This window comes from Oryctolagus cuniculus, chromosome 7 (genome assembly GCF_051225735.1).
Source record: "Oryctolagus cuniculus isolate XC-2025 breed Fujian yellow rabbit chromosome 7, ASM5122573v1, whole genome shotgun sequence".
Lineage (NCBI taxonomy): Eukaryota > Metazoa > Chordata > Mammalia > Lagomorpha > Leporidae > Oryctolagus > Oryctolagus cuniculus.
The window spans coordinates 60663992-60679074 of record NC_142873.1 but is presented as its reverse complement, the minus strand read 5'-3'; the positions used below and the strand labels follow the sequence as shown (position 1 = coordinate 60679074).

General features: G+C 57.9%; 1 protein-coding gene across 3 annotated transcripts in view; it reads left to right on the top strand.

The window, feature by feature from the left end:
* Positions 1 to 15083, top strand: part of KCNC4 (potassium voltage-gated channel subfamily C member 4) — a 71924-nt gene that overhangs the window by 19625 nt on the left and 37216 nt on the right. The window contains exon 4 of one of the 3 annotated variants that reach the window (XM_008264717.5): positions 1085 to 2208. The exons of 1 other annotated variant lie outside the window; for it this stretch is intronic. In XM_008264717.5, the coding sequence (XP_008262939.2) occupies positions 1085 to 1146 (62 nt within the window). In that variant the 3' untranslated portion in view covers positions 1147 to 2208. Of the gene's footprint in view, positions 1 to 1022; positions 2209 to 15083 lie in introns of those variants that run through there. One more of the 3 variants, XM_051857414.3, reaches the window with a different exon arrangement.

The window sequence follows — 15083 nt, the reverse complement described above, 5'->3', positions numbered from 1 at the left end:
GGGGCCCTGAAGAGCCTGGGGTTCTCTGATTTCCTCCAGGGTGGCACTCAAAGGCCCAGAACACTCCTGGGCCAGGGGGCGGTGGTTGAGGAGGTAGTGACAGCGTCATTCCAAGACGAGAACAGCCTGTCCCTAGGAAAGCAGTGGAGGCTTTCAGCATGGCCGCAGCCCAGAAGGCTCTGGATGCCACATCTGACCCCTGCTTTGGCGAGAGGCTGGGCCCTGGGCCCCAAATCTAATAGCCTCAGGGGTTGTCTCAACGCTGACCTGGAGGGAGCTGAAACCCCACTGCACTATCACGCAGCTCTGCAGCTGGGTCTGAGCAGCCTCACTGCCTGTCCTGCCTGCTGCTCCGCGGACAGCAGGGGAAGAGAAGTCCCAGGTCCCAGACACACCGGGCTGAGGCTGGGCTGCTGATCGGGGCCCTCCGAGGGGGTCCTAGTAGGACGGTGCTGTTGGCCTTCTCTCCCGGAGCGTCCCCTTCAGTGTTCGCCCACGCTGCTCGCCCTCCGACCTCTGGGCTCCTCCTGCCACACTGAGAAAGAGCTGGGTGGAGATGGCACCATACTCGGGCACCTTCTTCACCAACTCTTGGGACGAGGGGCTAGCCCGGGGTGGGGGTGCTGCAGAAGCAGATGGAGAGCTCAGATTGGGTAGGCAGTAGCCAGGGTGTGCCATGGGCCACGCCAGGAACTTTCCCTAGTGTCCTCACGCCACGCTGCAGAGCTGTGGTCCCTCTGCCCATGGCACTGGAGCTGCTGCTACCTGAGCAGGTGTGGAGACGAGCTGCAGCACCAGCTGAGGCACCTCGGCCCAGAGCTGAGTTGGTGGAGGGGTGGTGGAGGGCTTGCCTGTTCCCTGCCCTTCCTGGCTCTGAGCCCTGGGTTGCTCCTAGCTCTGCTCCTGGCCTGCTCCTTAGTCCATAGCCTGTGGGTCAGCAGCTGGCTTCCTTCTAACCTCTCCTTCTTTGTTTCTCCCTTTCTCTTGCTGAACTCCTTGCCCCCTTTCCCCCCCTCCCCCAGAAGGCAATGTTGAGCCGAAAGCGTGCGTCCCAGTGTCTCACACCTGTGCTCTTTAAACACAGAGACCTGCCAAGACGCCCTCTCGTCCAACTATGCCCAGGCTGAAGTCCTCACTCTCTCCTAAAGCGGCACCAACGTGAGAGACAGGCAGACAGACAGAAAGACAGCCAGAGGCTTAGGGGAACTCTGGACCCCAGGCAAGACTCTTTCGCTGGGAAGGACTCAGCTATCCTTGTTTGCACAGGACTGGTGGAAAACCTCCCATGCTACCCTCGGGGCCCAGAGCCATCTGGGTGTGAAGCTCTACTGTACATTGAAGAGATATATATGCACATATAGTATCTATATTCATACATACTCTACTCTTGGGTGTAGTGCACGTGCTAGTGGTAGTCCGTCTTCTTTGTAAGCCTCTGTCTGCCAGCCCTCCCCCCACCCCGAGATCCCCATCCTCTTTCCCTTGCCAACTCCTTGTTGTTTTCTGCTGACCGTGTGTGTGTGCGTGTGTGTGTGTGTGTGTGTGTGTGTGTACTGTCCCAGAAAAAATGCACGTGGGAACTGCCCGTCCAGCTGGGAGGTCCCCGGCTGCTCTCTCCTGGGGGGGGTGGTTTCCTCTGCCAGCAGGTGGCCTGTGGAAGTCCCTCAAGGGCCAGACTACCCCCCCGCCGGGTCCCTGCTCCACCAGCCCCACCCCACCCCAGATTGGGGTTCTACCTCTACCCCGTGCCCCAGTTGTGGGGAGACTTTCAGGGGCCCCCCTGAAGCCTCCTCCATGCCTTTCTCCACCCCTGTCTGTGTCCCGGACTGAGGGGGGCATTTTGTCGTCTTAATTTTTTTTGTCTCCTCCGTCTGTTTGTCTACAAAGATGCTGCTGGGCAGGCGGGCAGGGAAGGGGTCCGTCTGCCCACGTGGCTCAGGGGTGTGAGAAGGGGATGCCTCGGGCGAGCGGAGACCAGTTGCAATACTGTACTTCCTGGCTAGCAGCCAGCGGACGCGTGCAATAGCAGAGGCCAGGCGACCCCTTCAGCCGCGGCCTCTGCCCTTCCCTCGGCCCTCCCTCCCTGCCCCCCCTCGGTGTTGGTCCGTCTCGTGTGTCCGAGGCATGCCTAGGCCGGGCCCACCGCCCTGTCCGCATGCCTTCAGCTGTCATGCTGTGCTCGAGCCCCAATAAAGACATCTGGAGCAATGTGTGCCGTGCTGTGTGCGTGCCTGCGTCCGCCTCTCCTTTCTGGCTCTGTGTTTATGGGGACCTCTCCAACCTCCCACACCCAACCCTTGAAGAACGCAGCCAATTGTAGCACAACCCGGCCACACCCGGAGTTAGCCTCGTGGCCCAAGCCCTGCGTGTTGTAGTGGGAACTGATGCTCAAAGAGGAAGCCCGGATGCCCCAAGGCCACAGAGGCTTGACAGGGACCCCCGGTTCCCAGTCTCTGTGGCTGCCGCCTGAACCCTAATAAGGCAGAAGAAAAGACTTCCTTGTTGAGGGGCTTCCACTGTGATGCTGGGACCTCCCTCCTCCCTGCAGTCATGAAGTTCTAAGTGGGCCAAGGCCCCCGGGAGGTCAAAGTCCTGGTAATGATGGGATGGCTGTCAGACTGTCAGATGGAGGCTGACGAGGTACTGGTGGCATCACCCGACCTGACTTGGGGGCCACTTAGGGATGAGGCGGGGACACACAGGATGGGGAGATGGCAACCGATGGCCACATGTGAGCTGTCACCCTCACTGCTGTTCCCCTTGCACACTCGCATGGGCGCACGCAGGCCTGGCTCCCCTGGTCTGCAACCTCTGTAGTAATTAAAGGGCCCCTTGCTGGGTTGAACGCCCAGCTGTTACTGTTGTGAAGTTAATAATTCTCAAACAAATGGCCTTGTAGCTTCTGCCTTGTGTCTGGGCTCTGCAGATCATGTAGCTGGGTCCTGGTGTGCGTCTGTCTTTCTTTTCTCCTTTCCTAACCCTCTCACCGTCGTATTTCAGGCATAAACTCAGAATCATAGGGGCCTCTGTTCAAAGCCATGATCTGGCACTTACTAGCTGGAGACACCCCTCCAAAGCTGTTTCCCTGTCTGCACCTAATTCAGAGACGGTATAAAGAGGCTGGCCCTGTGCCACGTGTCTACCTATGACAAATAGCAGGTACACAGTAGGAGTTCCATCCTGACCCCTCTGTCTGGAGCCCTCAGCCTTTTCCCTATGGACTGTGGACCTCTGCATGTCCACTCGCTCCAAGGAAGGACAAGAGCACTCCCTGAGTTGTCTGGGGTGATGCGAAAGAGCAGAGCAAGGGCCTCAGGTCCAAGGGCAGGGAAGAAGCCAGGGAAAGCCTGTTCCTGAAGTGTAGCCGGGCTTGGAGCCTGGGCCCCCAGGAGCAAGGTAATGGCAGGCAGCCAGTTGTCAATTAAAGATAAAATCTCTCCTCCAGCCGCAGAGGGCAAGCCCCCCACACCCCTAGACAGGAAAAAGCCATTTGCAGCCAGGCTCTTAGGAGCAGCTGGGCCAGGCGATAATGGGGTGGGATGCGCTGCTGGCTCTGTAATGATATTACGCATCAAGGCCACGGCCAGCAGGGCTGGTTTCAGATTAATGTGGAACCGCTGCATGGTGCGGGTTTAAGAGTCCAGCAAGCAGCCCAGGGGTGCCCAGTGCCGGGGGCCGCGATGGGCCTGATGGCATGCCGCTGGGATCCTGGGGGAGGAGGTGGCGGTGTGCAGGAGGTGGGGGAAGCAGGCGATCACCCATGCCCCCCTGCCCCCCAGGAGTGGCACGTGGTGTTGTTAAGGGCAGAGGGGGCCCCTGAGGCTGGTGCTGAGCTCCACCCACACCAGGGAGCTACTTGAAAGAACCGGGCACTGGCGACTGAGACAGGCCTTGGGACTTGGCCTTGGGGTCGAAGCTCTGGCTCCATCACTGTCTCGTATGACCTTGGGCAAGTTACTCGACCTGGCCGAACCTCTGTTTCCTCACCATTGAGATGGGAGTCCTAGCAGCGTCAGACTTGCTGAGCTATCAGGAGCGTTGAGCGAACCGGTGCCTGCAAAGTCTTTCCGAGCACGTGGCACATGATTGTGGCTTCCAAATGCTGGGGGCAGCTCATTCCTGCTCTCATGTCTCCGCCCTCTTCAAGATCAGTGCTGTGAGGCGGCATCATTTCAGTGAGGGCCCCATCTCCTTGTGCTGGGACCGGGGGCTGGGCTGGCACCATGTGCCCCGAGTACTGCTCCGGGCGGTACAACCCTGCTCATGAGTAGGCGTTTGAAGGTCGGCGTTCTCTGCATGTCACAGAGGGGTGGATTGGAACACAGCGATGTCAGGTTGTTTCTCCAAGGTCACACAGCCAGTGAGTACTGCCCTGGGACCCACACCCCAGCTGTCTGGGTCTCTTCAGGCCACTGTCTGAACTGCAGAAGGGGGGGACATTATGGTACAGCAGCTTAAGCTGCTGCATGCAAAGTTCACATCCCATGTTGGAGGGCCTGGGTTCGAGTCCCTGCCCCACTTCAGATTCCAGCTTCCTGCCATTGCTTACATTATGGGGTAGCAAGTGATGGCTCATATACCTGGGTCCCCAGCCACCCAAATGGGAGGTCCGGATGGAGTTTCTGGCTCCTGACTTCAGCCTGACCCAGCAACAGCTGTTCGGGGGCATTTGTGGAATGAACCAGCAGATAGAAGATCTCTCTCTCTCTCTCTCTCTCTCTCTCTCGTCTGCCTTTCAAGTAAATAAATAAAATTGGGATATAACTGAAAGAAGAAAGTAAGCTTTTTTTTTTTTTTTTTTTTTTGACAGGCAGAGTGGACAGTGAGAGAGAGAGAGACAGAGAGAAAGGTCTTCCTTTGCCGTTGGTTCACCCTCCAATGGCCGCCGCAGCTGGCGCGCTGCGGCCGGCGCACCGCGCTGATCCGAAGGCAGGAGCCAGGAGCCAGGTGCTTTTCCTGGTCTCCCATGGGGTGCAGGGCCCAAGCACCTGGGCCATCCTCCACTGCACTCCCTGGCCACAGCAGAGGGCTGGCCTGGAAGAGGGGCAACCGGGACAGAATCCGGCGCCCTGACCGGGACTAGAACCCGGTGTGCCGGCGCCGCTAGGCGGAGGATTAGCCTAGTGAGCCGCGGCGCCGGCCTGAAAGTAAGCTTTTTAAAAAGAAATTATTAAAACTGCATGGAGCTTTGTGCTTTTAATGTTTCTATTCCCTTAATCTCAGGTGGTTCTTACAGCAAAGCTGCTGTATCCCTTTGATAGGTAAGGGCCCAGGAAAGGGAGGTAAGTGGCTTAACTCCCTCTCCCTTCTGTGTGTGTGCCCCTCCCCCGCCCACACGGTCAGCAGTCAGCAGGAGGTGGCTCCCAGCGCAGCCAGTGAGTGACCTCTTCCCTCATGCAGCCCCACTGGATTTTATTCTCTGACTCCCAGAAGGGGTGACTGGGGTGAGACTATTCTGGAAACGGAGTCACATGAGGAACAGCTCAGTGGGACCCTAGCCTGCAGCTGTTTGAAGCGTACCCATGGGGAAGAGGGTTCAGATTCCGCTCGGCAGCTCAGGGGCCACTGGAGGAATGGTAGGAAGGCAGGTTGGATTCCAGGAAAGAACCTTGTCTGTGTCGCTAGCTGTTGCAAAGTTCATGCAGGGGTAGGGAAGTGTCCAGCTGCCAATCAACAGGGAAGCGCCATCACCCTCCCTCAACCCCACCCTGCGGTGACCACCCTCCTTCCCGGCCTTGGGGAAAGGGGAAGCTTGGAGTAGGCCGCTCTGTGAGGTGGGGAAAGCCCCTCCCTTGGCGGTCACGTTCAGTGCGGGCTTTGCCGGAGGTGGCATTGGAAGACCTGCTGCTGCAAGACTTTCTCACTCATGGGCCCTATGGCTGCTTGGTGGTGGAGGCATCTCCGGAACCCAGGCCTTCTGAGGAGGGCTCAGATGAGCCGCTTTCCCAGCACGATTTTCCTCCTATTTCCTTATTGGTGGAGGAGCGGCATTCCCTGTAGGAGTCCCTCTCTGCCTCTTCCCGTCCCATTAGGCCAAAGGGCAGGGCAATGAACTGTCCATGGCAATGCCAGTCTGGAGCGCCTTGGGGGACACCTGGGCTGGGCCTGTGATGCCACGCAGGGGGCCCCTTTGGCATGGCTGCAGTGAGCACGCTCCTCAGTTCCCAATGCCCAGGCCTGGTACCTATGCAACAAGCAGCCCAGGAGCTGGCTTGGTCCTGCGGGGCCATGGCAACCAGATTCGGGCCCAGGACAGCCTGCCTCACCCCCGAGGGCTGCCAGGGACGCCAGGGACCTGGCTGTCTCCCAGCAACCTCAGTTGCGCCACCTCTGCCTGGACTCCCCAGGGATGCCTGGATGGGTAGTGGTTATGGAGCACACACTAAGGCTACTTAGCAGGAGCCTGTCAGAAAAGCGAGTTCCTGCTTTTGCCTGAACAAGGGTCCCTGCTTTTTAAATCGGCAGTCCCTGATGGCTAGAGGCGCGAGGGCTGGTCCCTTCCTTCCTCTCTGTCACCCCTTTCTGGGTGACCTCATCCACGTCCATGGCCTTAAACATCTCTTGGTGCTGATGACATCCACATTCCTAGTGTCAGTCCAGAAATCCCTTCTCATTCATTCATTCATTCATTCAATGAACCCATCCTGAGCCCCTCTCTATTCCAGGCTCTGCTCTCCGTGCTGAGTGTAACACAGGGACCCAAACAGATGGGCCTCTTTCCCTCCTGCTCTCCGGACTCCTTGACTCGGCCTGCGCGGTCCTCCCCTTGGCTCCCACCGTCCGCCCTGAGTCGGAGCCAGACACTGGGGGTGGTGGTTGAGCCCGCCCTCTTCTTCCTTAATTCACTGACTCATTTGTCAGGCGGGATACTCAGCTATCATGCAGGATGCTTTCTGCAGCACCTGCCCTGGGTCCTGGGAACGCAGGATCCCTGCCCTTGGGGAATTCACAGTCTAGCCGGGGAGAGAGAGGCCAGGACACCAGTAGACAAAAGAATTCCATCTGCCGCCCTCATCCCAGCCCATCCACCAGCTCCAGGTTTCTGGCTTTGGAATCTTTCTGGGTGTTCTGGCTCTCTGCACTCAGCCAGTGAGCCTTGGGCTCCTGCAGGAGGCCCCTCCCTGGGTCCCACTGGCCCTTCCACCCCCAGCCTTCCCCAGCTGCCAGAGAGCGCTTCTGAAAATGGAAAGCGATCGAGTTACCCCGGCTGCAAACCCTTGGTGGCTGGACTCCCGTTGCTTTTCCAATAAAATCCAGGCTCCTGAGAGGGACCTCAAGGGCCGGCTGCTGCTCAGGCGCCTCCGGCCTCTGCCGCCTCACCCCTGCCCTGCTCTGCTCTCAGCCCCAGGAGGCGGCAGCTGGCTTTGCCCCTCCGTCTCAGACCCTGAGTGTTGGGCAGGTGCTGCTCGTAGAGGGGGGCATTCTGCCGCACCCCAACTCCTCTGGCCTGGCCTCCCCGCCTCAGCCACCTTGGGCCTCTGTTATTTCCCATCGCTGCAGCCAGCGCCTCTTCTCTTCTTCATGGTGCTTATGGCTCTTTGTAACTATTTACTTGTTTATTGCCAGCCTCCCTGTAAGTTGCTAGGGCCTCACAGAGCTAGGGCCTCAGTAAATATTTTATGAATGAATGAATGGGCCGGGGCTGGCCCTGGTCCGAGTAGCTGCTGAACTCCAGCCTCTGTCATCTCTCCCAAGCCCTGGCTCCAGCTGGCTCCTGCACCTCCCTTCCAGGGCAGTCCTGGGAGCCCTTGGGGAACAATGTGAAAGCTCTTCCCTTTACATTATGCATTTCCTGCCGGAGAAACTGTCAGAATAATGAGGAGAGCTGAGGAGGGTTCCCATCGCTTGGCTTCGCTCTTGTTTTCGGAACCTCGCATTTCCTACCTGACACTTTTTGATACTTGTCAACCCAGCTGCTCAAGGGTGCTAATTCTATTCTGGCTCCTCCCTCCGGACCTGGCCCAGCATCCTTCCTGCGCAGTAGGTGCTCAGTGTAATGTTTAGTGAATGAAGAAATTGGGAAAAGAAGGAGTGAGTAAGGGGGGAAGAATGAGGAAGAAGGCAGCAGAGGAGGAGAGGGGAAGGGGGGGTGATGAGAGATGGAAGAGGAGGAGAGAGGGGAGGGAGAGAGCCCTGGTCCAGCGCCCGCCACGAGCCAGCACCCCTGTAGGTCCCTTCCCTGCATTCCTGAGCTGGGAACCTCCTGAGGCTGCCCAGAGCTTAGAGCAGGCTGGTAGCTCTAGGGCATCCTGACCACTTAGCTCGCATCCCGCGAGCCACAGGCGTGCCTCCCCGAGGAGACCCCCGCAGGGACCAGAGCTGGATTCCTCAGCCCAGCTCCCTCAGCACCTCTGCCCTCAGGTACTCGTATGGATGCCCACGGGCAGCCAACCTCAGATTCAGTGTCTGAGATCCAGTGTTCAGGCCAAACAGGAAAACAGACAGCTCCCTCCGTGCCCTCAGCCCCCCGTGGGCCCCAGGTGGGGAGGTGTTCCATTCCCTCCACGCCACCCAGGCTGGAAAACCAGAGGGGGAGCCCAAGAGGCCAGGAGGCCCAGGAGAGCTGTAGCTGTTCCCCAAGTAGCTGTTGCTATGGTGGCCTTCCCTGGGGTGGCGGCTCCCAGTTGCCATGGAGAATGGAGTCGAGTCACTGCCACCGCCACACCTTGGCTGCCCCCATGGCAAAGCTGCCCTGGGACCCTCCATCTTTCCTAAGCCCCTGGCTGACCATTCTCAGTGCACCGGGTGGCCACAGCACAGCACTGGGGAAGAGTCAGAATCGGGCCCCACGCCTCCCCAGCACCCCAGCTGCTGCCAGCCGTGTGCATCAGGACCTGCGCCTCCCCTGAGGGGACAACACTGTTTGTACTCCTGGCAGATCGATTAGGGACCTCATTTCTCCCAGGATCTTACTAGAAGTGGCAACCCGCTCCCAGGAAGCCCCGGGCAAGAGGATGAGGGCAGAGGAGAGGTGAGGAGGCCCCGGTGTCATTGTTCTTCCCCTGGGCTTTGGTGCTGGGTCGTGCCGCACCCCCATTCTCTGGGCAGCACCAGATAGCTGCTTTCCAGTGTTCCCATCTCTCTTCCTGGGCTCTTTCTTACTCATTACCCCCCAAACACATGCACACTTCTGGGGTTCCTCTGCTCCCTGCACTCCCTCTATGCACATCAAAGTGTCTTTGCAGTTGTTTTTTCCATTTTGTTTGAAAGACAAAGAGACAGAGAAAGATCTTCTGTCCTGTGGTTCATTTCCAAAATGCCCACAACAGCCCAGGCTGGGCCAGGCCAAAGCCAGGAGCCTGGAATTGAATGCAGGTCTCCCGTGTGGGTGGCAGGGATTCAAATACTTAAGCCACAGCCTGCTGCCTCCTGGGGTGCACACCAGTAGGAAGCAGGAATCAGAACTAGAACTGAGGAGCTGTGGCATAAAAGTTTAAGCCACCACCTGCGAAGCCGACATCCCATATGGGCACCGGTTCCAGTCCCGGCTGCTCCACTTCCAATCCAGCTCTCTACTAATGCGCCTGGAACATCAGCAGAGGATGGCCAAAGTGCTTGAGCCCCTGCACCCACATGAGAGACCCGGATGGAGCACTTGGCTCCTGGCTTCAGTCTAGCCCAGCCCTAGCCATTGTGGTCATTTGGGGAATGGACCAGCAGATGGAAGATCTGTCCTTCTGTCTGTCTCTCCCTTTCTCTATAACTCTGCCTTTCAAATAGATAACGTAAGTCATAAAAAAAAAAAAAAAAGAAACTGTAACTGATACTCAAAACCAGACACTCCAATGGGATGCAGATTTCCCAAACGGTGTTTTAATTGTTCTTCCAAATGCCTGCCTCAAGAAAGCACCCTATATCAACCATTAACACTCTAGTATGAAGTAGGGCCCATGTGTATTTTATTTCCCAGGAGACAGGATTGCTAGACCTCTGTTATAGGAAATTCTACAACCAGAGAGCCCGGGGCAGGGTAGACAATTGGTTTTAATCCAGGGAAAACAAAGCAGGAACCTTGTTGTGTGGGTCAAATTAGAGGCCAGGGCTCTGGAAGAAATAATGCCCTGGCTCTGATAAATAAATAAGAAGACAGAGCCCAAACAGGGAAGAGAAGCAATCAGCAACTGGAGCTGCTTCTGTCTGGAGGATTCTGCCTCTCGTTTTTGTCCCCCCTCCCCGCCTCGTCCCCATTCCAGTGTTGATCCCCTGCCTGGCGCTGTCACTCACCCGTATAGGTCCACTCTGCCGTCACCGTCACACAGACTCCACCCCGGCTCTCCCAGCACCGGGGGTGGGGGGGTGGGGGGGGCATCCTCTGTTCCTGTGTTGACCTCCCGCCCCTGCCAACTGAAGGAAGGGATAGAGAGTGACCGAGCTAGCCGCTCACCACCAGCTTCTGCTGCTCACCACTGACATTCCAGCCCTTCTCCAGGCCTTAGCATTTGTCCAAAATGAGTCCATGGGTTGCTGGGTCTCTCATGCAACCCTCGTACCCCTGTGTACCAGCCAGGCTCCCCCACTCGCCACCCCCATCATCGATGCTTCCATGCATGGTGCCCCAAGGCCCCCAGCTGCCCAGGCTCCAGACACTTGGGTCTTTCCTTCCTGTGCCAGTAGCTACAGATTGGCCTTGGGGTCCACGCGGAATGGTCGGGGACTCGTGTCCTGGGCCCCTCCTGTCTCGATCCTCTCCCTTGTCAGTCTTCATTAAGGCTGTTCCTTAATGAAGTGAGCCTGCCTCCACTCGCAGTGCTGACCTAGCCCGGTCTCCCAGTAGCTAAAGCAGTGGCAGGAAAAGTAACTCAGTTCCCCAAGGTAGGCATTACCTGCTCAACAAAGTAATCACCCCAGAAAGGTCCCACCCCCAGCACTGCCTCGATGGCAACCAAATTCCAAGTTTTTTTTGGAGGGGGCAAATGTGTTGGCAGCAGAGCATGCCTCCAGCACCCTGAGATGGTGGGCTATGGTCCCCCAGCCTCTTCTCGCGGACTGTTCCGCCAGCGTTGGGCAGCAGGGCCTCTGGACGCCTGCACCGATCATGTGCTCAGGACAAGACGAACAACCCCCGGAGGTGAGGGGTCTTTTTATCACTTGCATTTTGGAGATGAGGAAAACGAGGCACAGAGAGTTAGCACAGTTCGCAGGCTGATCTTGACCTTGGCCCATTCAGTCTGGCTCCGGCCCCCGGGCTCCTAACCATTGGCTCCATAGCCAGACACAGCCAGAGGTGCCAGCTGGCCCCTCAGCACCAGCGCCGCGGCTGCAGGCAGCCTGCTGCCCAGACAGCACATTCTGCCTGCCGCTGGCTTTGCTGCGTGTGGCTCCGTGACCTTGGGCAAATGACTTAACCTCTCCCTCTGTGGAAGGGTGCTCATCATGCACCTCCTGCAGGCTCTGCAGTTGGTGGAGGTGGCAGTAAGGGGAGAATGAGCCAGGCCAAAGCAGGTGAGCAGGGCTCGGGGTGTGCCTCTCTCTCCGTTTGCACTCAGAGAGCCAGTCACGAGGATGGTGGCCAGCAGGCCTGCCTTCTCCAACAGAAAGCACCAGAACCCCTTTCCAGACCTCCCTTGCTAGAGCCCTTCCGGTGGGATGAGGGTTGGAGGTGTGTCTGGCTTGAGGATAGGAACACCCACGGGGACACTCCCTTGCATGGCCGCTTCCTGTCTGATGATCTCCCTGTCTGCCTCCCGAAGAGATGATGAGTCGGAGGGAAGCTCATGGACTTGCCTGCTCCTAGGCTAGCCCCATGCCTGGGGGTCCCTCAGCCCCACCTGCCTTTCCTCCCCTCTCCCCCAAGGGCCACAGGTCAGGAGCTGTCCCCACGTCCTTTCCATACATCCGTGAGCCGCTGGAGGCAAGGGGCTGAGAGGGATGGAGGAGGAGAGATGGCAAGTGGGGAATCCCAGAGGAAGAGGAAGAAGAAGAGGCAGAAGGAGCGGGGGGAGGGAACAGAGGGGGAGCAGAGGGAGTGAGAGAAGCAGAGGGCGGTTGTAGGCAGAGGCTGTGGGACCCAAGTGAACAGGGCAGCCTGGCAATGGGGCTGGGCAAGGCCAGGCATTCTGTCTGGGGGCTGCTGAGTGAGCAATGGATGAGCAGAGCAGGGCCGCTAGGGGTGGGGGGGAACGAGGGCCCCTCCACACCCAGCAGTCCAGTAGTGGGTCTCTCTCTTTCTGGGGGCTGTTTTCTTTACGTAATGCTTATTTTTAGCAGGCCAGCTCAGGGGCAGGGCAAGTCTGCCGCCAGGGCCTTGGCAGCTGGAAGGTTTGTGCTGCTTTGAGATCAAGACCACTCTGGGGTTGTGTTCCAAGTGTGGCAGCTGCTGGCTTCAGGAGGGAGATGGTAATCCACTGTGCAGCTGGGGACTTAGGAATCTGAGCTGTGGAAGGAAAACCACTTCCCTGATTAGAACAAAACCCAGTTCTGGGATGGGACAGGACTGGCCCAGGGTGGAGTGTGGGGGTGGCCTCTCCCAGCTCCCGAGATCTGCACTGTGACTTCGTGTGACCTCCCGCGACACCAGCCAGCCACACCCTGGGAGGCCCCCTGTCCTCGCCTTGTCCCCAGCAGCCCCACTCGGTTGTCCTTTGTCCCGCCTTCCCAGAGCCCTTTGCAGCTGCCTTTCTCCTCTCTCCCAGACACCTGCTCTCTCTCCCTGCCTCAGACTCCGCAGGGCCAGGGGCCTCTCAGACGTCAGCCGTGCGCTTCTGAAGCCCTGGAGGCTTCCAAGCTTTCAGCAGACCCTTGGGTTCTCCAAGGAGTTGGTACTCTCACCCTCCGGCGCCAGGAAGAGCGATGAGTCTGCGAGTCTGTTAGTTAGGCCTTGGAGCATGGCGGCAACCGGCTGGCCCCTGACCGCTGCTTTCTGGCCCAATCCCAGGCCTCCCACTTTGGGTATTTGCCCCATTACTGATTTCTCTGCAGTGTGTGGGACTGAGTGTGATGAGAATCAGGGACCTGAGCTGTAGCCCCATTACCACACTGGCTCTGCAGTCGTTGGCAACAACTTGCTTGACTTTGCAAGGCTGGGGACACGACGGGCCGCCCTAGTAGGTCCTCCCTAAGGCTGCGCTGAGCTCTGTGCCGAGCAGGTGCGTGAATGAACAGAACAGGACGGGAGCAACAATCCGAGGAAGAAATGGCTCATCCACCATTCCCTCTCCAGTGGTCAGGACTGGGGATGTCTGTCCCAGGCCAGCGCGGATTCCTGGGGGGCTCTTTTTCTCCTACAACCGAGCCCAATAACCCACAGCTCATCAGGCTTCCTTCTTCCTTCCTTTCTGGGTGAGCTCCGAGGCCCCTTCCAAAGCTCGTAGGTTTATTCTGCTGGAGGACCCTTGAGGAAACCTAAGTTGGGGAAAGGACATAGGCCACCCTGCAGCTTCCCCTAGAGGGCTGGGGGCTGGGGTCAGGCCCAGGATGGAAGAGGGGGACCCGTGTGGTCAGAGGGTCTCAGCGTGCGCATGGTGGAGAAGCACCGGGAGCCTCCTCTGACAGCTGGGACTCAGCTCGGTATCACACTGCGTTTCAGCTTTAACCAAACAGTGGACATGAGTGGAGCGCATTTCTCTGCAGGGGGCCGGGAGCCCGCAGGCCTGGATGCGTGCTTCAAGGCCACTGGGTCTGCCCCTGGCCCATTGGTGCTGGCCCCGGGGGAGGCAGCATGCTGAAGTCCTTCCTCCACCTGCCTCTTCCCTTCCCGTGAGCCACAGGCTCGCCGCCTAAAGAGGCTTGTTATGGCATGTAGTTGGTCTTCAGCTAGAACTGGAAGTAACGCAAGCAAGTTTCTTCTTTCCGACAGTGATGGATGGGCTGGGGCTCAAGGCGGGTGATTCAGAGAGCTGAGTTCTGGGTTCTTGGTGCTGTCTGGACCTCCTCCAGCTTTACCTGCCCTTGTGTGACCTGCTTCTTGCAGGAGTTAGAGACCAGCGTCTTAGGCAATGCTTATAAAGTGTTCCAGGCTTCTCAGACAGAAAGGGCAAGAGAAATCAAAGCCGACTCTCATCTTGGTCCAGAATATGAGGATAAAAACAGCGCAAGCCCCTGCCCTTTCTTGCCTTGCCGGGCCGGTGGCTGCATGGATGCCAGGCTGGGACTTTAACCTCACAGCAACCTGGCCGCACAGGCTGCCGGGGTCCAGCCACTAAATCACCAGTCCACAAAAATCAGCTCACAGCCTTCCTCCCATCTCGGAGGGAGCCTTGGCTCTGTCCTGACCTCGGGAGCCCCTCTACCAGCTCTTTCTTCATCCTGGATTTGGGCAGCACATCGGTCACCTGATGCCCAGACAATATTTTTAGCTACCAACCGTGACACACACTTCTTTCCCATTCACAACGGGGTGATGAGAGGAAGGGAGTTGGAGAAGGTGCCGTCAACTTCTGGGCTAACAGCTCTTTGAAGGAACTTGCTGGAAGACAAGTAAGGGGGTGGGCCTTTGGCACAAAAGAAAAGACACCACTTGGGATGCCCACACCTCGTATCAGAGTGTCCGATTTTGAGTCTCAGCTACACTTCCGGTTCCAGTTTCTCACTGATGTGCACCCTGAGAGGCAGTGAGTGATGGGTCAAGTCCTTGGGTTCCTGCCGCCCATGTGGGAGACTTGGATTGAGTTCTGGGCTCCTGGCTTCAAACCTGGTCCAGTCTTGGCTGTTGCCAGCATTTGGGCAGTGACCAGTGGATGGCAGCTCTCTCGCGTGCGTGCTCTCTCTCTGCCTTTCAAACAAAATGAAAATAAGCAAAAATTTAAAAACCCAAGTTAAAAAATAAAGACCTTCCTCTCCCAGATAAAGGTGGAGTTCCTTAACGGGACTTCCCCAGAGCCTTGGCCACGTGGTCCCTGCCCCTCCTCCCTAACACCCTGCTCTCCCACCCGAGGCACACAGGTGAGCGTCTCTGAACCTGTGACCTCCCCTGCGTGGGGTCCCATTCTCCCCTTCGCCCACTCCTTCCACCTGGGAGTCTGCTTCTCCCTGTAGAGTCTTTTCCGACACACCCACTCCCACCCTGCCGAACCAGATGTTTGCACAGCTGCCCGACACAGACCCTCCAAGAGCCATGCCATGGACCCACATTTCCTATGGCCTTG